General features: G+C 51.3%; 1 protein-coding gene across 2 annotated transcripts in view; it reads right to left on the bottom strand.

Moving 5' to 3' along the window:
• stac3 (SH3 and cysteine rich domain 3) overlaps positions 1–23,764 on the bottom strand; it is a 101,138-nt gene extending 77,374 nt beyond the window's left edge. The window contains exons 1-2 of one of the 2 annotated variants that reach the window (XM_087985599.1): positions 23,510–23,764; positions 1,658–1,922 (exon numbers count right to left, since the gene is read on the bottom strand). In XM_087985599.1, the coding sequence (XP_087841725.1) occupies positions 1,658–1,922; positions 23,510–23,518 (274 nt within the window). In that variant the 5' untranslated portion in view covers positions 23,519–23,764. The remainder of the gene's footprint in view (positions 1–1,657; positions 1,923–23,509) is intronic. The other variant, XM_087985598.1, reaches the window with a different exon arrangement.
• Between the last annotated feature and the right edge of the window lie 1,919 nt (positions 23,765–25,683).

Raw genomic sequence — 25,683 nt, forward strand, 5'->3', positions numbered from 1 at the left:
ACTCACTCACACTCTGACACACTCTCACACACACTCACTCACAGACACACACTCACTCTCATACACACACACACTCTCACTCACAGACACACACAAATACTCACACACACTCACACACACATACTCTCACTCACACACACATTCACACACTCTCTCACAGACACACTCACTCAGACACATACAAAATCACACACACACACTCACACACACTCTCTCACACACACACAACCACACACTCTCACACACACTCGCACACTCACACACACTCTGACACACACTCACTCACACACACACACTAACACACACTCTCACTCACTAGACACACACACACACACACACATACTCACACACACTCTCACTCACACACACACACACACTCTCACACACACACACACTCACACATACTCTCACACACACACACACACACCCTCACACACACACTCTCACACACACTCACTCTCACACACACACTCACTCTCACACACAGACACTCTCACACACACACTCACACACAGACACTCTCACACACACACTCACACACAGACACTCTCACACACACTCTCACACATACACTCACACACTCACACATACTCACACACACACTCGCACTCACACACACTCACACACACACACCCACACATACACACACACCCACACACTCACACACACTCACACACCCACACACACACACACGTTCTCACACACACACCCACACCCTCACACACACACCCACACCCTCACAAACCCACATACACTCACACACACACACTCTCACACACACTCACACACTCACTCACACACACACAGACACACACACACACACACCCACACCCCCACACACAACACTCTCACACTCACACCCACTCTTACACACACTCACACGCACACACATACTCTCACACACTCACTCCCACAGTCTCATACCCCCACACACACCCACCCCCACACACCCTCTCACACACACACCCCCACACACCCTCTCACACACACACACCCACACACCCTCTCACACACACACAGCCACACACCCTCTCTCTTGCACACACACACTCTCTCACACATACTCACACACACACTCCCTCTCACACCCACACTTTCTCTCACACCCTCACACACACACACCCTCCCCCACACACACACCCACCCCCCAACATACACCCACCCCCCAACACAAGCACTCACACACCCACCCCCAATACACACACACTCACACACCCACCCACACACCCTGCAACACACACACACTCACACACCCAGCCCCAACACACACACACACACACCCACCCCGCAACACACCCCCACCCCAACACACACACTCACACACCCACCCACCCCAACACACACACACACCCAGCCCGCAATGCACACCCACCCCACAACACACACACACACTCACACACACACTCACACACACACTCACACACACACTCACACACACACTCACACACACACTCAGTACAGGCGGCCAACTTGTTGACACTTGAACCAAGCACAGGATGTTTAGTGTGGCAAACAACCCGGACCTTATCAGGATTGTCACAACATGCTTGTTGTGTGCACGCGCGCAGGGTCTTGTTACTATGGCAACACTGCATGTGATCTCGTCAGCCTCTCTATGCCATTGGCCTCACTCAATGTACAAGCGTGGGATACTAACGGACAATCATCCGTGCACAGACATCACAGAACTTTGGCTTCTTGAAGTAGTGGTCCTTAAACTTGTGGGGTTTGTCATTGACAGGCTTGGGAGGCTCGGGGGGTGGTAGCTCCTCCTCTTCCTCTTCGTCCTCCTCCTCCTCATAATAGTAGTAGACCACCCCTCCGCCAGTGTTCACAATCTCGCCATTGGGCTGCTCGGGTAAGATCTCCTCCTTGATGGGCTCTTTCTGCTTCCTGTGGAAGAGTGACTTCAGTTTCTGAACCTAAGGGAGAGATCGGAAACGTTAGGGGTGAGAAACCCATGCCCGGCCACGTCCGGAACGGAAACCGAGACAGCGATTGCTGTGAAAACCCAGCCATCCGCGGCGAGAGAAGGCGGAGTTAAGGTTTCGAGCCCACTGACCCTTCCTCAAAACAGGAGAACTGGATTTGCTTTTGGGGATATTGGTTGGACGGTTTGTGAGGGGACTAAGATAGCCTGTTGCTGTCAGTGCTGTGGTATCATCAGTGATCCCCAGTATCACAGATCCCAGCCTCCAGCCAATCCGATTCACTCCATGTGATATCAAGCAATGGTTGGAGACACTGGACACTGCAAAGGCTATGGGCCCTGACAACATTCCAGCAATAGGACTGAAGACTTGTGCTCCAGAACTTGCCGCTCCCCGAGCCAAGCTGTACCAGTACAGTTATAACACTGGCATCTACCTGACAATGTGGAAAATTGCCCGACTGGACAAATCCAACCCAGTCAATTACCGCCCCATCGGTCTCCTCTCGATCATCAGGAAAGTGATGGAAGGTGTCACCAACAGTGCTATCAAGCAGCACCTGCTCAGCAATACCCTGCTCAGTGACACCCAGTTTGGGTCCCACCAGGGTCACGCAGCTCCTGACCTCATTACAGCCTGGGGTCAAACATGGACAAAAGAGCTGAACTCCAGAGGGGAGGGGAGAGGGACAGCCCTTGACATCAAGGCTGCATTCGGCCAAGTGTGGCATCAAGCAGGGCCCCTAGTAGGAGGGGATTCCTTAGTCCGGAGATCAGCCAAGTCGGTTCCTCAGTCTCAGACGGGAATGAAGGGTCAAGAGTCAAAAAGGTCAGGGTCAGGGACAGCACTGAGAGGCTACAGAACGCCCTGAGGCTGAAAAGGCAGAAGGTTGTGGCTCGTGTGGGGCGCAAGGATATCGGTGAAAAGTGGGAATGCGGTCTCAGGGAGAGAGGTCACGCAGCTGGAAAAGAAACAAAAACGCGAATGAAGTCACATTCGGTTCAAGGTGAAAATGAAAGGGCAGAGCGGGCAGGCCAATACTCCCGAGTTCCAGAGTTTTCGGACGACGTGGAGACTCGGATTAACGGGTTGCTGAGAGGAGCTGTGGGGACTGATGATACGCTGAAGGGAATCCGTGGGGTGGGGGGGGGGGGAGGGGGTTGAATAGGAGAACAAGGAAGGGCGTGATGACAAGGCTAGGGACATGCCTCGAAGAGTCAGCCGGAGATGTATAGCAAACCTGTTCGCACGTTACCGGGGAAACGCAGAATCAAAAGGGCAGAGTGACGGGCATTCATTAGCTGGCATAGACGCTCGACGGAGGGGTGCAGGGTTTTGAAAACGCTGGTCGGCGAATTGTTTAGCGAGCCCACCAAGAATGCGGGCCCTGCTTTTGATGGAACGATAGATCAGGGGCAGGGGCAATGCCAGGGGGGTTAAAAACGGAGCTGTTCCCGGAATCAAAGCTTGGCCGAAGGAACAGGCTTCCTTCCGACGGGAGGGAGCCCGGGGATATTTGAGACGCATCTGCACGAGGCGAGGGGCAGGGGAAGCTAAAACCCAAACTCCTTGAGTGATGAGAGAGCTCGAGAGTAAAATGAAGCCGAGAAAAACAGAGGCAGACACCAGGTGGACAATACTTTTGAGAATCAAAGTGAAAATAAGATAAGGTAAAGACGGAGAATGAGAAGGGAGCTCAGTGCCTTCAACCGGCAGGTAAAAACCCTTATGGTTGCAATAGGAGGAGACAGGTGGACCAGGAGGCTCTAGGCACAGAGGCCAGGGGTATGGTTGAGGTTTTGGGGTAGTTTTTTCTCCATCTGTCTTAAAGAAGGAAGGTGATGGTGGACGCATCGTGAAAGAGGAGGGTGGGTGTTGTGCCAATGGTTTAAGGCAGTAGGCTTTGGTTTACTCAAAACAACTTAAAGACTAGGAACAAAGCTGCAAGTGTGGCTCCCCATGAATGATGCGAGCTAGCCCAGAGAGAGTGGAAGAGACCTCTCTCTCTAACAGTGGGAGAACTATCGGACAGACACTTCAAAGACCCAGACTTCAAAACTGCATGAGGATTGTCATAGCGCAATAGTCACAGAGATGGACAGCACGGAAACAGACCCTTCGGTCCATCTCGTCCATGCTGACCAGATATCCCAACCCAATCTAGTCCCACCTGCCAGCACCCGGCCCATATCCCTCCAAACCCTTCCTATTCATATACCCATCCAGATGCTGAAATACTAAAGTTCGTAGGGTGTGTGAAAATTGATCAGGAAAAGCTTCAATGAATGACCCTGTCGTTCTTCTTGCAGATGACCCCAAAATTGGGGGTGTAGTGGACAGCGAAGAGGGTTACCTCAGATTACAACAGGATCTGGACCGGATGGGCCAATGGGCTGAGAAGTGGCAGATGGAGTTTAATTCAGATAAATGCCAGGTGCTGCATTTTGGGAAAGCAAATCTTAGCAGGGCTTATACACTTAATGGTAAGGTCCTGGGTAGTGTTGCTGAACAAAGAGACCTTGGAGTGCAGGTTCATACCTCCTTGAAAGTGGAGTCGCAGGTAGATAGGACAGTGAAGGTGGTGTTTGGTATGCTTTCCTTTATTGGTCAGAGTATTGAGTACAGGAGTTGGGAGGTCATGTTGCGGCTGTACAGGACATTGGTTAGGCCACTGTTGGAATATTGCGTGCAATTCTGGTCTCCTTCCTATCGGAAAGATGTTGTGAAACTTGAAAGGGTTCAGAAAAGATTTACCAGGATGTTGCCAGGGTTGGAGGATCTGAGCTACAGGGAGAGGTTGAACAGGCTGGGGCTGTTTTCCCTGGAGCGTCGGAGGCTGAGGGGTGACCTTATAGAGGTTTACAAAATTATGAGGGGCATGGATAGGGTAAATAGGCAAAGTCTTTTCCCTGGGGTGGGGGAGTCCAGAACTAGGTTTAGGGTGAGAGGGGAAAGATATAAAAGAGACCTAAGGGGCAACTTTTTCACGCAGAGGGTGGTACGTGTATGGAATGAGCTGCCAGAGGATGTGGTGGAGGCTGGTACAATTGCAACATTTAAGAGGCATCTGGATGGGTATATGAATAGGAGGGTTTAGAGGGATATGGGCCGGGTGCTGGCAGGTGGGACTAGATTGGGTTGGGATATCTGGTCGGCGTGGACGGGTTGGACCGAAGGGTCTGTTTCCGTGCTGCACATCTCTATGACTCTATAAACCTGCCGCCTACTTTCTAAGGATCTGTATCCCTCCGCTCCCTGCCCATTCATGTGTCTGTCTCGATACATCTTAAATGACGTGCCATCTCCGCTGGCAACATGTTCCAGGTGCCCACCCCCCCCCCTCTGCGTAAAGCACTTCCCACACATAGCTCCCTTAAACTTGTCCCCTCTCACCTTGAACTCATGACCCCTAGTAACTGAGTCCCCCACTCTGGGGGGAGGGAAAGCTCCTTACTATCCATCCTGTCTATACCTCTCATGATTTTGTCCCCCTCAACCTCTGTCTTTCTAATGAAAATAATCCTAATCTACTCAACCCTTCTTCATAGCCAGCACCCTCCATACCAGGCAACATCCTGGTGAGCCTCCTCTGCGCCCTACCCAAAGCATCCACATCCTTTTGGTAATGTGCAAGGTTTGTAGCTCAGGTTAAGGTTTAGGGTGTAGGTTTGCTCGCTGAGCTGTAGGTTTGATATCCAGACGTTTCATTACCTGGCTAGGTAACATCATCAGTGGCAACCTTCAAGTGAAGCGAAGCTGTTGTCTCCTGCTTTCTATTTATATCTTTCTCCTGGATGGGGTTCCTGGGGTTTGTGGTGATGTCATTTCCTGTTCGTTTTCTGAGGGACTGATAGATGGCATCTCGATCTATGTGTTTGTTTATGGCGTTGTGGTTGGAGTGCCAGGCCTCTAGGAATTCTCTGGCATGTCTTTGCTTAACCTGTCCCAGGATAGATGTGCTGTCCCAGTCGAAATGTCGAAAAGACATGCTAGAGAATTCCTAGAGGCCTGGCACTCCAACCACAACGCCATAAACAAACACATAGATCTAGATGCCATCTATCAACCCCTCAGAAAACAAACAGGAAATGACATCAGCACAAACCCCAGGAACCCCATCCAGGAGAAAGATATAAATAGAAAGCAGGAGACAACAGCTTCGATTCACTTGGAGGTTGCCACTGATTATGTTACCTAGCCAGGTAATGAAACGTCTGGATATCAAACCTACAGCTCAGTGAGCAAACCTACATCCCTTTTGGTAATGTGGCGACCAGAACTGTACGCAGTATTCCAAGTGTGGCCGAACCAAACTCTGGTACATCTGTAACATGACCTGCCAACTCTTGTACTGAATACCCCGTCTGATGAAGGGAAGACGTTCACACTATGAAAAAGGGTGGGACTCGCAAGCCTACAGCTTGTCTGTGTGTTGAGGGCAAGATAAGGCAAAACCAAAACTGATGTGTTACGTACGAACAAGGAACAAGAGAAGGCCACTCAGCCCTTCCAGCCTGCTGCTCTGCCCTTCAATAAGATTATACGGCGAGAATCTGATCTACATTCCTGAATATCCCCCCCCACCGCCCATAATCTTCCCATCAAGAGGCTACCTCGCTGTGCCTTCAAAAGATTGAAAAGTTCTGCAGCCACTGCCTTTTGAGGAAGGGAATTTCAAAGACTCACGGCCCTCTGAGGGAAAGAAACCTTTCCTCAGCTCTGTTCGAAATGGGCGAGGCCTTATTTGGAAGCTCTGATGGCCTGGTTTGTGAATCTTTCTCCATCCGGCCGGTCACAGCCCCTCAGGTCCTCCCGTTGGACTCATCTAAGCTCCACAGGAAACAGGCCCAGGCTTTTAAGGCAATCCGCTCATTCCAATTCGGAGTCTGGGAAAAGTGAAAATTGTGTTGAGCACTTCATCCACCGGCCACTAAACTCATGTTTCATGACAGGAGGTCTCGAAAGTGAATAAGGGATTCCATGTTTTAACTGCACTTGCGGTTCGGCTCCTGGCCGGCTCGAACTTCAGCCCCTGACCTTTACAAAGTAAGAAGCAAGTCAGACAATTGATCAATACTGCACATGCTTGAGACAACTCGCAGCCACCTAGAACTATACCCCTGGAACGTCTGGATAACGAGGCCACCTCCATCAGACTCCTGTTCATTGACTACAGCTCCACCTTCAACACCATGATCCCCTCGAGACTGACCTTAAAACTCAGGCCTCGGTCTCAGCTCCACCCTCTGTAACTGGATCCTCAGCTTCCTGACCCACAGACCGCAATTCAGTGAGGATAGACAACAGCATCTCCTCCATGATAACACTCAATACTGGAGCCCCCCCACCAAGAATGTGTTCTCAGCCCCCTACTGTACTCCCTCTACACCCACAACTGTGTTGCCAATTTCAGAATGAACGCCATCTCCAAGTTTGCTGATAACACCACCGTGGTAGGCTGGATATTAAACAACAATGAGTCAGAATACAGGAAGGAGATAGAGGGCTTGGTGACCTGGTGCAATGAGAACAATCTCTTTCTCAATGTCGGCCGAACTAAAGAACTGCTCACTGACGTCAGAAAGAGAGGAGGAGGACATGTCCTTATCGACATCAACGGAACAGAGGTGGAGAGCGTCACGTTCTGAGGATTGACGATCACCGCCAATCTGTCCTGGACCTCCCACGTGGATGTGACAGTCAGTCAGGTACAACAACGCTGCCTCTTCTTCCTCAGGCAGCTCAGCAAATTCAGCAAAGGCCCTCACTGACTCTTACAGAGGTACCACTGAAAGCAGACGGTCCAGGGGCATGATGGGCTGGCTCAGCATCTGCCCTGCCCAGGACTGTAAGAAATTCCAGAAGGTGGTGTGCACAGCCCAGACCATCACGGAAGCCAACCTCCCATCCAGGGGCTCCATCTACATTTCTCATTGCCGCAGAATGGCTGCCAACGTCACCAAAGACCCCTCCCGCCCCGGTAATGCTCTCTTCCGTCAGGCAGGAAGCTTGAACACACGCACCAGCAGGTTGAGGAACAGCTTCTTCCCTGCTGTTACGAGATTGCTGAATGGGCCTCTCTCACTTCAAGTAATATTGATCTTGCTTTTGTTCACCTCCTGTGCAGATGTAACCCTGGATGCCTGACTCTGCCTGAGCACTCTGTCATCTGCGTGTCCTTGTTCGCAAAGCTCTGCTCGCAAAGCAAAACCTTCCACTGGACTCAATCGAATATGAGAAAGACAGAGAGCAATATTACACTCGCTTACCAAGATGAGATCTACTGTCGCTGCCAACAGTAGGTGTCGCACACCCCATTCCAGGTACACTGTAGAGATGCCAGTGTCAGACAAGGTCAGACGTCACACATCACCAGGCTATGGTCCCAACAGCTTTACTTGAAATCACAGGCTTTCGGAGCGCTGCTCCTTCATCAGCCGAAACAAACCCGTTGGGGCGATAACCTGGCATCGTGTGACTTCTGCCCCTTGTCATCACATGGTCTGCTGCCATAACCAACTCACTGACAGCGACAATTGGTCCCCATCAGCAGCTATCGATTCCCCCGGGCTGACCTGAACCTTCCCCTGCCCAAACCCCTGTCCTGTTCCTTTGTCAAACCATTGTTCTCTCTCTCTCTCTCTCTCTGCCTCTGACAGGTCACTCACTCCTCACCCTGCACCCAGCCCACCCCTGCCCCACCTTGAGCATATCATAGAATCATAGAATCCCTACAGTGTGGAAACAGGCCCTTCGGCCCAACACGTCCACACCGACCCTCCGAAGAGTAACCCACCCAGACCCATTTCTCAATCTCTATTACTCTACATTTACCCCTGACTAACGCACCTGACCTACACATCCCTGGACACCATCGGACAATTTAGCATGGCCAATCCACCCTAACCAGCACATCCCTGGGCACTATGGGTAATTTAGCACGGCCAATCCATCCTAACCGACACATCCCTGGGCACTATGGGACAATTTAGCACGGCCAATTCACCCTAACCTGCACATCCCTGGGCACTATGGGACAATTTAGCATGGCCAATCCACCCTCACCTGCATATCCCTGGGCACTATGGGTAATTTAGCACGGCCAATCCATCCTAACCTACACATCCCTGGGCACTATGGGACAACTTAGCACGGCCAATCCACCCTAACCTGCACATCACTGGGACACTAGGGGACAATTTAGCATGGCCAATCCACCCTAACCTGCACATCCTGGGACACTATGGGACAATTTAGCACGGCCAATCCATCCTAACCTACACATCCCTGGCCACTATGGGACAATTTAGCACGGCCAATCCACCCTAACCTACACATCCCTGGGCACTATGGGACAATTTAGCATAGCCAATCCACCCTAACCTACACATCCCTGGACACTATGGGACAACTTAACATGGCCAATCCACCCTAACCTGCAGATCCTGGGACACTATGGGACAATTTAGCATGGCCAATCCATCCTAACCTGCACATCCCTGGGCACTATAGGACAATTTAGCACGGCCAATCCACCCTAACCTACACATCCCTGGACACTATGGGACAATTTCCCATGGGCAATCCACCCTAACCTGCACATCCCGGGACACTATGGGTAATTTAGCATGGCCAATCCACCCTAAAGGCACATCCCTGGGCACTATGGGACAATTTCCCATGGCCAATCCACCCTAACCTGCACATCCCTGGGCACTATGGGACAATTTAGCATGGCCAATCCACCCTACCCTGCACATCCCTGGGCACTATGGGACAATTTAGCATGGCCAATCCACCCTAACCTGCACATCCCTGGGCACTATGGGACAATTTAGCATGGCCAATCCACCCTAACCTGCATATCCCTGGGCACTATGGGACAATTTAGCATGGCCAATCCACCCTAACCTGCATATCCCTGGGCACTATGGGACAATTTAGAACGGCCAATCCACCCTAAACTGCACATCCCTGGGCACTATGGGACAACTTAGCATGGCCAATCCACCCTAACCTACACATCCCTGGGCACTATGGGACAATTTAGCACGGCCAATCCACCCTCACCTGCACATCCCTGGACACTGTGGGACAATTTAGCATGGCCAATCCACCCGAACCTGCACATGCCTGGGCACTATGGGACAATTTAGCACGGCCAATCCACCCGAACCTGCACATCCCTGGGCACTATGGGACAATTTAGCATGGTCAATCCACCCTAACCTGCAAATCCTTGGGCACTATGGGACAATTTAGCATGACCAATACACCCTAACCTGAACATCCCTAGGACACTAGGGGACAATTTAGCATGGCCAATCCACCCTAACCTGCACATCACTGAGCACTATGGGACAATTTCCCATGGGCAATCCACCCTGACCTGCACATCTTTGGATTGTGGGAGGAAACCCACACAGACACGGGGAGAATGTGCAAACTCCACACAGGCAGTCACCCGAGGCTGCGATCGAACCTGGGACTCTGCTGCTGTGAGGCAGCAGTGCTAACCCCTGAGCCACTGTGCTGCCCCTGCCATCAACACCATACATACCAACCCAGCTACAATCAATTGGGAAGAAGGGCCTCAACCCCTGCTTCCTCACAGCTCCTCATCGCCCTCAACTCCTCGATCTTCCAGAACTCCATCTCCAGAATTCCAGACATTCCCTGTCCTGTGGGAGAGGAAATTCCTTCACAACTCAGTTTTAAGTGAGTGTCCCCTTATTCTGGAACCACCTCCCCCCCCCCCCCCCCCCCTCCTCCTCCAACTGTGGGGAAAACATCTTCTCAACAACTAAACTGTCAAGTCCCCTCAGAATCTTGTCTGTTCCAATAAGATCATCCTCATTCTTCTCAACCTGATGTGTGATCCGGTCATGATAAATAAACCCCTTTCTCCCAGGAATCAGCCCTCGTGAATCTCTCTTCACTGCCTCCAATGGCAGTCCATGCTCTCTTAAACACAGGGACCAAACCTGTACACAATGCTGCAGGTGCGGCCTACCCAGTTCAAACAAGCCTTCCCTACTTTTAAACTCCAACCCCCTGAGAACTGAAAGCCTAGATTCCATCTGCCTCCTTCATTACTTGCTGCACCTGCACGCCAATGTTCTGTGTTTCATGCACAAGGATACTCAAAATCCTCAGTGCCTGCACTTTTTCTGAAATCTCTCTCCATTTAAATAACAGTCTGCCTTTTGATTTTTCTGACCACAGTGCATGCCCTCACCCCTCCCGACATTAATTCCCACCTGCCCAAGCTTTCCCCATTCACTCGATCTATCTATCTCCTTCCAGTTTCCTCATGATCTCATCACAACCTGCCCTCTCCCACCTACTTTAGTGTCATCGGTAACTTGAGACGTCTGTCAAGTCATTAACAGCAACAGTAAATAAATTGAGGCCCGAGGGCTGACGTTTGTGTTCTGTCTGTCCAATCTGAAAAAGGCCCATTAAGTCTGACTCTGTTTTCTGTGTGTGAACCAATCTTCCATCCATGCATTATATTACCCCCAGTTCTGTCAACTCCCACCTACCTTTTATGTGGCACCTTATCAAATGCCTTCTGGAAGTCCAAATGCACCACATCCACCATTTCCCCCTCCCCAACCCTGCTCAGCATAAATCTCCAAGATATCTCGCCGATTCATCAAACGCGATTTCTCTTTCACAAAACCGTGGCAACTGCTTGATTGCATTAAGCTTCTGCCATTTCCCCCGGCATAATGGACTTCAGCATTTTCCCAACTACAGGCCTCAGGCTTCACTGGCCTATAAATTCCTGCTTTCTACCTTGCTCCCGTTTTGAGCTGGAACCTCACATTAGTGGCTTTATAATCCAGGGCAAGTGAAGGCTGAACTATTAGTCGTGGCTAAACTATTCATCCAGCAATTCAGCTGAAGTTCTGGGGATCTGGAGTCAAATCCTGCCGTGGGAGATGGCAGAATTTGAAGTCATAGAATCATACAGCAAGGAAACAGACCCTTCGGCCCAACCAGTCCATGCCAACCATAATCCCAAACTGAACGGGTCCCACCTGCCTGCCCCTGGCCCATATCCCTCCAAACATTTCCTAGTCATGTACTTATCCAAGTGTCTTTTAAATGTCACTGTCCCTGCATCCACCACTTCCTTCGGCAATTCATTCCACACATGAACCACCCTGTGTGTAAATAAATGTCTTTTTTAAAATCTCTCTCCTCTCCCCTTAATAATGTGCCCCCCTAGTCTTGAAATCCCCCACCCGAGGGAAAAGACACCATCCATTCCCCTTACCTATACCCCTCATGACTTTATAAGGGTCACCTCTCAATCTCCAGGGAAAGAAGTCTCAGCCTCTCGCTATAACTCAGACCCTCCATACCCGGCAACATCCTGGTAAATCTCTTCTGAGCCCTCTCCAGCTTAGTAATGTCCTTTCTACAACAGGGTGACCAGAACTGGACACAGTATTCCAGAAGAGGCCTCACCTACGTCCTGTACAACCTCAACATGACGTCCCCAACTCCTACACTCAAAAGATCTCAGCAATGAAGGCAAGCGTGCGAATTTCAATTTAACTTAATTTTTTTTAAAATCTGGCATTAAGAATCTACCGATGACCATGAATCTATTGCTGATTGTCGGAAAAACCCATCTGGTTCACTAATGTTCTTCAGGCAAGGAAACTGCCATCCTTACCTGGTCTGGGTCTACACGTGACTCCAGACCCGCAGCAACATAGTTGATTCCCTGACTGAGTAAGCCACTCGGTTCAAGGGCAATAAACGCAGGCCAGCCAGTGGCCATGTCCCCACGAGTTAATACAAAAAGGTATCTCTGTAGCCACTTCCTCTATAACTGTTGAATGTAGGCCTCAGGTCCTGGTGAAATGGCTGCTTTTCGTTCTGTCGGTTTATCAATATTTTGCCTGTGACAGAGAGTTTTTTTGACACAACTTTCCCTCACAGGAGCACTGTGTTTACTTTTGGGACATTTATTGTACCCTCTGCCATGAAGACTGATGTAAAACAGTAGTTAAAACTATCTGACATGTTCCTGCTCCCAGTTGTTAATTCCCCAGGGCCACACACTCACTTTAATCTCCTCTCTTTCTTTTAAGATACCCGTAGAATATCTTAGAACATAGAACAGTACAGCACAGAACAGGCCCTTCAGCCCACGATGTTGATCCTGATGTGAGGTAAACCTAATGTACGAACCCTCAAATTTCTGTGACCATATGCATGTCCAGCAGTCTCTTAAGTATCCCCAATGACCTCGCTTCCACAACTGCTGCTGGCAACGCATTCCGTGCTCTCACAACTCTCTGCGTAAAGAACCCGCCTCTGACATCCCCTCTATACTTTCCGCCAACCAGCTTAAAACTATGACCCCCTCGTGTTAACAATTTCTGCCCTGGGAAAAAGTCTCTGGCTATCAACCCTATCTAGGCCTCTCATTATCTTATACACCTCAATTAGGTCCCCTCTCTTCGTAAGATAAGCCCTCCAGTCCAGTCAGCATCCTGGTAAACCTCCTCTGAACCCTCTCCAAAGCATCCACATCTTTCTTATAATAGGGCGACCAGAACTGGACGCAGTATTCCAAGTGAGGTCTAACCAAACCTTTCTAACACCTTGCAGACGACAGACGTGAGACTGACTTGCTGCTCGGTTTTATACTTCTTTGCCAATGGAACTTTCATGACCAATTTCCGCCTTCATTAGTCATCTGTAAAACAAAACCCCCAATATTCCGGCCTACCACTTGCTCTCTGTGCCTTGGATGTTGTCGTTTTTGACTGGATACTCTCCATGGCCACCTCAATTCACCATGAGTGGTTCATCCTTCTCAAAAGGAGTCTTTCTTTTGGATACGAAACATCCTTGCCATTTCTCATCCACTGACCCTCCCCTTTGTGTATCTCCCCAGGCCACTTGAGAGAGAGAGAGACCATGCTCTCTTCATCCCTCAGCAATGGGTTCTGATGAAAACCAAGGGCAACAGTTTGAGACCAGAGTTGCTCTCTTGCAAACAACTCTTGACAGGAAAAGATCCGGTTCCCAGGAAGTGGCAACATGGACAAACTTAATGAGTACAACATCAATCACGTTGGCAGCCGGAAGCAACTGGGATGGCACATTTTCCAGATCCTGCCAGGATATCTGAGTACAGCCACAGCCATAATTTACGGTTAGCGCTGAATTTGCAGATTCAGCCACTGGAGAATTTCTCTTTGATGTTACTGATGACCACAGCACATGGGGAAGTGATGCTTATCACTGGACTGTTCATCCAAAGACCCAGGTCTGGGGACTCAGGCTCAACTCCAGAGACCCAGGCAAGGCTCTAGGGACCCAGGCTCAGACCCAGGGACCCAGGTAATGGTCTGTGGACCCAGGCTCAGACCCAGCTAACGCTCTAGGGACCCAGGCTCAGACCCAGAGACCCAGGTAATGGTCTGGGGACCAAGGCTCAGACCCAGAGACCCAGGTAATGCTCTGGGGACCCAGGCTCAGACCCAGGTAATGCTCTGGGGGTCCAGACTCAGACCCAGAGACCCAGGTAATGCTCTGGGGACCCAGGCTCAGACCCAGGTAATGCTCTGGGGGTCCAGACTCAGACCCAGAGACCCAGATAATGCTCTGGGGACCCAGACTCAGACCCAGAGACCCAGGTAATGCTCTGGGGACCCAGACTCAGACCCAGAGACCCAGGTAATGCTCTAGGGACCCAGGCTCAGACCCAGAGACCCAGGTAATGCTGTGGGGACCCAGGCTCAGACCCAGGTAATGCTCTGGGGACCCAGACTCAGACCCAGAGACCCAGGTAATGCTCTCGGGACCCAGGCTCAGACCCAGAGACCCAGGTAATGCTCTAGGGACCCAGGCTCAGGCCCAGAGACCCAGGTAATGGTCTGGGGACCAAGGCTCAGACCCAGAGACCCAGGTAATGCTCTGGGGACCCAGGCTCAGGCCCAGAGACCCAGGCAAGGCTCTAGGGACCCAGGCTCAGACCCAGGGACCCAGGTAATGGTCTGTGGACCCAGGCTCAGACCCAGCTAATGCTGTGGGGACCCAGGCTCAGACCCAGAGACCCAGGTAATGCTGTGGGGACCCAGGCTCAGACCCAGAGACCCAGGTAATGCTCTGGGGACCCAGGCTCAGACCCAGAGACCCAGGTAATGCTCTCGGGACCCAGGCTCAAACCCAGAGACCCAGGTAATGCTCTGGGGACCCAGGCTCAGACCCAGAGACCCAGGTAATGCTCTGGGGACCAAGGCTCAGACCCAGAGACCCAGGTAATGCTCTGGATGACCCAGGCTCAGACCCAGAGACCCAGGTAATGGTCTGGGGACCCAGGTTCAGACCCAGAGACCCAGGTAATGCTCTGGGGACCAAGGCTCAGACCCAGAGACCCAGGTAATGCTGTGGGGACCCAGGCTCAGACCCAGAGACCCAGGTAATGCTCTGGGGACCCAGGCCCAGACCCAGAGACCCAGGTAATGCTGTGGGGACCCAGGCTCAGACCCAGAGACCCAGGTAATGCTCTCGGGACCCAGGCTCAGACCCAGAGACCCAGGTAATGCTGTGGGGACCCAGGCACAGACCCAGAGACCCAGGTAATGCTCTGGATGACCCAGGCTCAGACCCAGAGACCCAGGTAATGCTGTGGGGACCCAGGCTCAGACCCAGAGACCCAGGTAATGCTCTGGGGACCCAGGCTCAGACCCAGAGACCCAGGTAATGCTCTCGGGACCCAGGCTCAAACCCAGAGACCCAGGTAATGCTCTGGGGACCCAGGCTCAGACCCAGAGACCCAGGTAATGCTCTGGGGACCAAGGCTCAGACCCAGAGACCCAGGTAATGCTCTGGATGACCCAGGCTCAGACCCAGAGACCCAGGTAATGGTCTGGGGACCCAGGTTCAGACCCAGAGACCCAGGTAATGCTCTGGGGACCAAGGCTCAGACCCAGAGACCCAGGTAATGCTGTGGGGACCCAGGCTCAGACCCAGAGACCCAGGTAATGCTCTGGGGACCCAGGCCCAGACCCAGAGACCCAGGTAATGCTGTGGGGACCCAGGCTCAGACCCAGAGACCCAGGTAATGCTCTCGGGACCCAGGCTCAGACCCAGAGACCCAGTTAATGCTCTGGATGACCCAGGCTCAGACCCAGAGACCCAGGTAATGCTGTGGGGACCCAGGTTCAGACCCAGAGAGCCAGGTAATGCTCTGGGGACCCAGGCTCAGACCCAGAGACCCAGGTAATGCTGTGGGGATCCAGGCTCAGACCCAGAGACCCAGGTAATGGTCTGGGGACCCAGGCTCAGACCCAGAGACCCAGGTAATGGTCTGGGGACCCAGGCTCAGACCCAGAGACCCAGGTAATGGTCTGGGGAAGCAGGCTCAGACCCAGAGACCCAGGTAATGCTCTAGGGACCCAGGCTCAGACCCAGAGACCCAGGTAATGCTCTAGGGACCCAGGCTCAGACCCAGAGACCCAGGTAATGCTCTAGGGACCCAGGCTCAGACCCAGAGACCCAGGTAATGGTCTGGGTTCCCAGGCTCAGACCCAGAGACCCAGGTAATGGTCTGGGGAGCCAGGCTCAGACCCAGAGACCCAGGTAATGCTGTGGGGACCCAGGCTCAGACCCAGAGACCCAGGTAATGCTCTGGGGACCCAGGCTCAGACCCAGAGACCCAGGTAATGCTCTGGGGACCCAGGCTCAGACCCAGAGACCCAGGTAATGCTCTAGGGACCCAGGCTCAGACCCAGAGACCCAGGTAATGGTCTGGGTTCCCAGGCTCAGACCCAGAGACCCAGGTAATGGTCTGGGGAGCCAGGCTCAGACCCAGAGACCCAGGTAATGCTGTGGGGACCCAGGCTCAGACCCAGAGACCCAGGTAATGGTCTGTGGACCCAGGCTCAGACCCAGAGACCCAGGTAATGCTGTAGGGACCTAGGCTCAGACCCAGAGACCCAGGTAATGCTGTGGGGACCCAGGCGCAGACCCAGGGACCCAGTTAATGCTCTGGGGACCCAGGCTCAGACCCAGGGACCCAGGTAATGCTCTGGATGACCCAGACTCAGACCCAGGGACCCAGGTAATGGTCTGGGGACCCAGGCTCAGACCCAGAGACCCAGGTAATGCTGTGGGGACACGTGTTCGAATCTCACCACGGTAGGTGATGGAATTTGAATTGAATCCAAATCCGGAATGAAGAGCCGAATGATAGCCATGAGTCCATTGCTGATTGTTGTGCAAACCCATTGCGCTCACTAATACCCTTCAGGGAAGGAAACTGCCAGCCTTCCCTGGTCTAGCCTACATGTGACTCCAGACTCACAGTCAACGTGGAAGGCTCTTAACTGCCCTCTGGGTAAATGGGGATAAATTGGAGTAATAAATGCTGTCCAACCAGCCCTCATCTCCAAAATGAAGGTTTACAAATGCCAGGTCCTGACAAAAGTTACACTTCAAGAAAAGCTATCACCCAAACCTGACCAGACCTTCGCCTTGCCCCTAGTGGGAGCAGTAACGAGACGTAACAGTAGCTCACCCCTGATGAAGGAGCAGCGTTCCGAAAGCTAGTGCTTCCAAATGAACCTGTTGGACTCTAACCTGGTGTTGGGTAATTTTTAACTTTGTCCAACAGCGGCTCCTTATGTGAGACAGAGATGTGTTCAGTGCATTGGAAAACTCTCTAGGCTTCACTCATGAAACAGCCAGACCCCATTGGCCAAGTGCTAATGGAGGAGTCCGCGTACTCTGGGCTCCAGCTGAGACCAAATCTCAGAAAGGAGCTCTCTCTCAGAATCCAGAGAGCTTTCGCTCTTCGCGAGTCAAAGAGGACCAAGGTGATGTCAGGCTGTATACTCCTCGCGAGAGACGACGACCGCCATTTTGAGGGACCGCCATTTTGAGGGACCGCCATTTTGAGGGACCGCCATTTTGAGTGAAGTTTTCAGGAGGGAAAGAAAATCTACCAACTTCTTGTATACGACTGAGCACATTGTCACATTCATAGAAAACTTTCCATACTGACACTGGTGAACTTAAATGTTCAAATGGCACAGGAGTTTATTATTCAGACACTTCGGAAACAAACCATTGAATCACAATATTACCTCACGATGACAAAAAGTGGAAGGCGATGTGATTTTGAGTCAGAGTCTGCAGAGGACTGTGGACATCTCTCTCTGTTGGAGAGAGACAATTGGTTATGTCTAGCTCATGTTGGGACTTTCCTGGTAATCCCAGTCAGTACATGTATTGCATCCCAAAGCAGGGATGCAGCTAACTGAGCTCGGCAGTCTGGAAAGAAACAAAGGAATCCATTGTCTTCAAAGCACACGCAGCTCTCCAGCTAACGCTCTGGGGATGTGAGGGTAAATCATACCTGGGCAGATGATGACATTTGAATCCAATACAAATTTGGAATTTACATTGAAAGGGGTGACCATGGAAACAGCGGATCTCACTGAAACTTAACAGGACGGGACAGGGTCAACCCAGGATGGATGTTCCCCATGACCAGGGAGTTCAGAACCTGGACCGGGGGGTAGGGGGGAGGATGGCTCTAAGGATACAGGTTGACCATTTTGGACTGAGCTGAGGAGACCTGTCTTCACCCAGAGAGTGGGGAGAGCCTGTGGAATTCTCTGCCACGGAAAGCAGTTCAGGCCAAAACATTGAATGTTTCCAAGGAGGGGTTCGATAGCGTTTCAGTGTCGCAGAGTTGTCCAGCATGGAAACAGACCCTTCGGTCCAACCTGTCCATGTCGATCAGATATCCCAACCCAATCTAGTCCCAGTTAGAACATAGAACAATACAGCGCAGAACAGGCCCTTCGGCCCTCAATGTTGAGCTGACCTGTGAACTCATCTAAACCCATCCCCCTACACTATCCCATCATCATCCATGTGCTCATCCAAGGATTATTTAAATCTCCCTAATGTGGCTGAGTTAACTATGTTGGCAGGCAGGGCATTCCACGCCCTTACCACTCTCTGCCAGCACCCGGCCCATATCCCTCCAAACCCTTCCTATTCATATACCCATCCAAATGCCTCTCAAATGTTGTAATTATACCAGCCTCCACCACTTCCTCTGGCAGCTCATTCCATACACACACCACCCTCTGTGTGAAAAAGTTGCCCCTTAGGTCTCTTTTATATCTTTCCCCTCTCACCCTAAACCTATGCCCTCTAGTTCTGGACTCCCCCACCACAGGAAAAAGACTTTGCCTATTTACCCTATACATGCCCCTCATAATTTTATAAACCTCTTTCAGGTCAGCCTCCGACGCTCCAGTGAAAACAGCCCCCAGCCTGTTCAGCCTCTCCCTATAGCTCCGACCCTGGCAACATCCTTGTAAGTGTTTTCTGAACCCTTTCACGTTTCACAACATCTTTCCGATAGGAAGGAGACCAGAATTGCCCGCAATATTCCAACAGTGGCCTAACCAATATCCTGTACAGCCCCAACATGACCTCCCAACTCCTGTACTCAATACTCTGACCAATAAAGGAAAGTGTACTGAAGGCCTGAGGAGTCTGGTTCTGTGCTGTATATCTCTCTGACTGTATGAGATGGTCGGATTCTGCAAGGTGTAGTGGAACAGAGGGCCTGTTGGCAGATTGGTGAAGGTAGCACGACAAGGAGTTATTGTGTGAGAGGTGGATTGAAAGAGCAGGCCTCAGGCCTCTAGTATACAACATTAGCTCGAGCCTGGCTCCAGGACTCTGTACAGTTCCTGTCACTGTATTTCAACGGCATGTGAGCACTCGCTTGCAAGGGGACAAAGGTTACTTTCAAGGATTTTATCAGGACTGGACACCTGCGGCAAAAAGGGAAAAATTGCTCGTGCTGGATTAAATTTCAGAGATGTTATGACGTCCCTCTGGAGCAGGTGGAACTTCAACCCCGACCCCCTGGTGCAGAGGTGGGCACATTGCCACAGTGCGACAGGAGCCTGACTCGACAGGAGATGCGTCCTTAGGAAGTGTCCAAACGTATCAGACAGGCTCCGCTGCCTGGCTGGCCATGTGTTCACCGCGTGATGTCTCCCTCAGTGCGGAGAGGGACGTTTGCAATCCCTCTCGGTGAATTGTTCCACCAAAGGCCTCATTTGTCGTCCCCCCCGCCCCCGTTATGAAAGGACCGGAGAGGCTCTGTGTATACTCCTCAGGGATCAGCTGGATTGTCTCCGAACGCATGACATCAAGGGGTTGGACTCCGTCAGGCAGCCATCTTTGAAAGAGCCATGTTGTGTTGCCGGCCCATCTGCTCAGCTCTCGTCCCAGAGCAAATGAAAACTGCTTTCCTTTCACTCAGGGTAAACCAGCTCCCCGCCAGACCCTCCCTTGGAGCCAAATCCTTCCTCATCCGTCATTGGGCACGGTTTGAGTTCCGGTCTTTCCAAGGCATAGTTCCTTCGTTTCCCACTCCTACCTCTCTGTTCCTTTGCCCTTCCCTAGTCCCAGCATCAGAAATGCTGCTTCTTTACCTGCGGCCTCTCCGAGAAACACCTTCCCCTCCCTCTTGCCTGAAATTCGAGCCCAAACGCTTTCCTTTATAGCTGGATCTCTGTCTGATTCGGTTCGCTTCCCTGCCCCAACCTTGGGCCTAATCCGAACAGCAACTATCCCCCCCCGACCCCCCTACACCCAATCGCTGGGCCTATCAGAAAGGATCACACTCCAGCCCTGCACTGGTGCACTTGGGGCAAAAGTGGCCATGTCAGTCATACTAGCTTCACGCCAACGTGCAAGACACCTTTCCTCTGATCATTTTGATATTACCCCACTCAGCAACAACATGTTCCTGGCTTTGGGTAAGTCCAAACATAGGTCAAACTGTCTCCTTCTCGTCCCACCAGTCCACTGGTGACAACACCTGGAGGTGCCGGTGTGCGACTGGGGGTGGACAGAGTCAGAAGTCGGGCGACACCAGGTGCTAGTCTGACAGGTTTATTTGAAATCACAAGCTTTCGGTGACTTTTACGAAGCTCACCATTTCAAATAAACCTGCTGCACGATAACCCGGTGTCGCGTGACTTCTGGACATGGACGTCTAAAAGCAAAGAAGATGCATTCGCATCAGAAAGGAGACCAGCTGAATAAAGATGCAAAGTCGAAGGGCAGACGTGAAACCTATGAGCTGCAAGACTTCCAGCCAATCGAGCACACAGACCCGTGCCCCAGAGAAAGGGAAACAGCGCCTGCACAGATCGGTGAGGGACAACCGGGCTGTGGAGTTGTGAATGAGAAAACGAGAAGGTAAGATATGGAACATTCCGGTTCGAGGTCAAGGCTGACACCCTGGTTCAGACAAACACCTGACACCTGACACATACAGTTGGCATTGGAAAACAACCCACAAAGGAATTCAGATCAACCACTCAGTGTCAAACTCACGGGACATGTGAGACTGCCAGGTAGAACGCAGTGCATGACTCTCCATTATAACACTCTCTCTCTCTGTGTCACACTGACCCTCAGTGTGAGACTCTCCATTATAACACACTCTCTCTCTCTGTCACACTGACCCTCAGTGTGAGACTCTCCGTTATAACACACACTCTCTCTCTCTCTCTGTCACACTGACCCTCAGTGTGAGACTCTCCATTATAACACACTCTCTCTCTCTGTCACACTGACCCTCAGTGTGAGACTCTCCATTACAGAACACACCTTCTCCCTCTCTCTCTGTGTCACACTGACCCTCAGTGTGAGACTCTCCATTATACCACACACTCACTCTCTCTCTCTGTGTCACACTGACCCTCAGTGTGAGACTCTGTTATAACACTCTCTCTCTCTCTCTGTCACTCTGACCCTCAGTGTGAGACTCTCTGTTCTAACTCTCTCTCTGTAGGTCTGTGCCAAGGTAAATAACACATGTGTGGCTGTGTCACAGATCTTTGCTGCGTTGAGCTCCTTTGTGGTTTGCTATGCTTTCTTTATCCAAGTAAAAACAGACCGTCAGAGGATCGTTTACTCGACACTAGCGGCTGGTGTTGAGACATTGGATCTGACTGGGGCTGTGTCAGACCCACCCTGACATGACCCACCGTAAGAACACTTAAACAGCACCAACTGTGGGAAATGAGGAGTGGGGGAGGACATCAGTCTGTGGCTTGCGAGAAGCTGACAGGTGACAAGCCACCTGACCGAGTCTCAGATATCCCAAAGTCATGGCAGGAGAAGATGCTTTCAGAGCAACATTGGATTGCCCGTCAGAGATCGAGTCCTTGATCGAGATAGTCTTCCTGTCCAAACCTCCCTGCGGGATGCCCAGGTTAGAGAGGGAAAAGGATGGAATATCTTTCAAAAAGAGCTTGTGGGAAGGAGACTCTCATGATGCGTTAGGTGAGAAGTTCAGACTGGAGGCCTGTGACCAGTGGAGTGCCACAAGGATCGGTGCTGGGCCCTCTACTTTTTGTCATTTACATAAGTGATTTGGATGTGAGCTTAAGAGGTACAGTTAGTAAGTTTGCAGATGACCCCAAAATTGGAGGTGTAGTGGACAGCGAAGAGGGTTACCTCAGATTACAACAGGATCTGGACCAGATGGGCCAATGGGCTGAGAAGTGGCAGATGGAGTTTAATTCAGATAAATGCCAGGTGCTGCATTTTGGGAAAGCAAATCTTAGCAAAACTTATACACTTAATGGTAAGGTCCTAGGTAGTGTTGCTGAACAAAGAGACCTTGGAGTGCAGGTTCATAGCTCCTTGAAAGTGGAGTCGCAGGTAGATAGGACAGTGAAGAAGGCATTTGATATGCTTTCCTTTATCGGTCAGAGTATTGAGTACAGGAGTTGGGAGGTCATGTTGCGGCTGTACAGGACATTGGCTCGGCCACTGTTGGAATATTGCGTGCAATTCTGGTCGCCTTCCTATCGGAAAGATGTTGTGAAACTTGAAAAGGCTCAGAAAAGATTTACAAGGATGTTGCCAGGGTTGGAGGGTTTGAGCTACAGGGAGAGGCTGAACCGGCTGGGGCTGTTTCCCTGGAGCGTCGGAGGCTGAGGGGTGACCTTATAGAGGTTTACAAAATCATGAGGGGCATGACTGGGTTAATAGGCAAAGTCTTTTCCCTGGGTTGGGGGAGTCCAGAACTAGAGGGCATAGGTTTAGGGTGAGAGGGGAAAGATATAAAAGAGACCTAAGGGGCAACTTTTTCACACAAAGGGTGGTATGTGTATGGAATGAGCTGCCAGAGGATGTGGTGGAGGCTGGTACAATTGCAACATTTAAGAGGCATTTGGATGGGTATATGAATAGGAAGGGTTTGGAGGGATATGGGCCGGGTGCTGGCAGGTGGGACTAGATTGGGTTGGGATATCTGGTCGGCATGGACGGGATGGACCGAAGGGTCTGTTTCCGTGCTGTACATCTCTGTGGCTCTATAACTATCTGTGCTGTAAGAAATATTGAATGTTTCCCCTTCTTCATGTCACTGTGTGTGCTCTGGAACCTCACACGAACAGAAAGCCCATCAGATCTCTCGGTCCATCCTGTCCGCACCAAAGAGCCACTCATTTCATCCCATTCCTTTCCACGGTCCGGCTGGGTCTTACCTGAGACATACTTTTCCTCCAGGTCACCAGCCCCTGTCTGCCTGTGCCACACTCGCAATGCCCCCTTTGGCACAGCACTGTCTGTCGTGTCCGATCTGATCAAAACTGATAGATGAGGGCTGACCAACTTTTTCCCAGCCTCCGAGTCCGAACGAGCCCAGGGAATAACGTCAGCTCTTGGTACGGATACCAGTGTGATTAACGTTGCGTGGTGAACCCAGTCTGGGTCTGTCTGGCTGAATGGAGATCTCTGCTTGTCTCTCCCATCCCCACACTCTCATCCTGAGCACTGGAAGGAATTCCTGAAGCATGGGATGTTGACACATGCTCACTTGGATGCCTGTTGCAAACAAATGGCACGCCAGAAATAGTCAACAAAGGGATTCTTTACTTTCCCACTTGACTGACAGGAACAGTCCCACAGCATATTTCGAAATATCATGTCCTTCGCCTCTCTCCTTCGCCTCTTGCCACGGCCTGGCTCTGTCAGTCGCTCTCTCACCACAAAGTCTGAAGGTCACGGGCTCAAACCCCTCGACCCAAGCGCCAAGTGAAGGCCGGCACTGCCAGGCTGTGCTCAGAGGGGGCTGCATTGTTGGAGGTGTGCCACCTTTCAGCAGAGATGTTCAACTGGGTGGTCAAAGATCGCACGGCCACCATTTCAAAGGAAAAACCAGGCAGTTATGCTTCGGGTATAACTCAATCTCGCACAAACAACAGATCATCTGCTCTTTCTTGTTTGTGGGAACGTGCTGCGCAATGACTTGCAGAAGAGCAGTGCCAGCATGTTAAGGCCTGCATTAGCTGTGCAACACTTGCTTTGAAATCCCTACACGGCCTCAGTCCGCCCAGGCTTTGCTATCTCTTCCAACGCTCTCTACCCTCTGCACTCCATGCCAGATGGTGCCATTTGAATTCACTAGTGATCCGGAACTAAGAGCACAATGATGGCCATATAAACACTGTCACCCAGACTACTCAGACCTACTGGCATCATGGTAGCCCACAAACCCACTAAAACAGCAGCTAATGAACTTGAAAGGCCATATCCAGACAACAAGCAAAACTAACGTCATTTACAAAATACCATGCAAGGACTGTAACAAACACTACATTGGACAAACAGGCAGAAAACTCACTACCAGGATACATGAACATCAACTCGCTACAAAATGACATGACCCTCTCTCACTTGTATCCTCACATACAGACGAGGAAAGACACCACTTTGACGTGGACAACACATCCATCCTCGGACAAGCCAAACAGAGACACGCGCGAGAATTCCTAGGAGCATGGCATTCCAACCGGAACTCCATCAATAAACACGAGTTCGACCCCCATCTACCACCCCCTGAGAAAAAGAACAGGAAGTGACTTCACCACCAGAAATGACATCACCACAGGACATGGCGTCACCAACCCAAAGAAACCCAAACATATAAATAAAAAGCAGGAATTTTCAGCATTGCTTTGCCTGAGGCCCACTGGTGATGTTAGCTAGTCTGGTGACGAAACATCTGGAAATGAACCTTCCAGCTCAGCGAGCAAACCTACATCCAGAACATCAACCTGAGCTACAAATCTTCTCAAAACTCACTGTCATGAAACCCAATCTGGTTCATTAATGTCCTTTAGGGAGGGAAATCTGCCGTCCTTGCGCAATCTGGCCTACATGGGACCCCAGACCCGTAGCCAATGTGGTTGAGTTTGAAACTGCCCTTTGAAATGACCTCACAAGTCCCTCAGCTTTATCCAATGGTGAACAAGTCTCAACAAAGGAATGAAACAGGACAAAACAGCTGGCATTGACCTTGGCACCAGAAAAGAAACTGGCAGAAACAGCCCCGTCAACCCTGCAGGGTCCTCCTCACTACCATCTGGGGCCTAGTGCCAAAACTGGGAGAGCTGTCTCACAGACTACTCCAACAACAGCCTGACATAGTCCTGCTCACGGAATCATACCTTCCAGACAATGTCCCAGACACCACCATCACCATCCCTGGATACATCCTGTCCCACCGGCAGGACAGACCCAGCTGAGGTGGGGACACAGTGGGATACAGTCGGGAGGGAGTTACTCTGGGAGTCCTCAACATTGACTCTGGGCCCCATGAAGTCTCATGGCTTCAGGTTAAACCTGGGCAAGGAACCCTCCTGCTGGTTCCCACGTA

The sequence above is a fragment of the Chiloscyllium plagiosum genome, unplaced genomic scaffold (genome assembly GCF_037043375.1).
Source record: "Chiloscyllium plagiosum isolate Xiang-an unplaced genomic scaffold, Cpla_swu_hap1 HiC_scaffold_53X, whole genome shotgun sequence".
NCBI lineage: Eukaryota > Metazoa > Chordata > Chondrichthyes > Orectolobiformes > Hemiscylliidae > Chiloscyllium > Chiloscyllium plagiosum.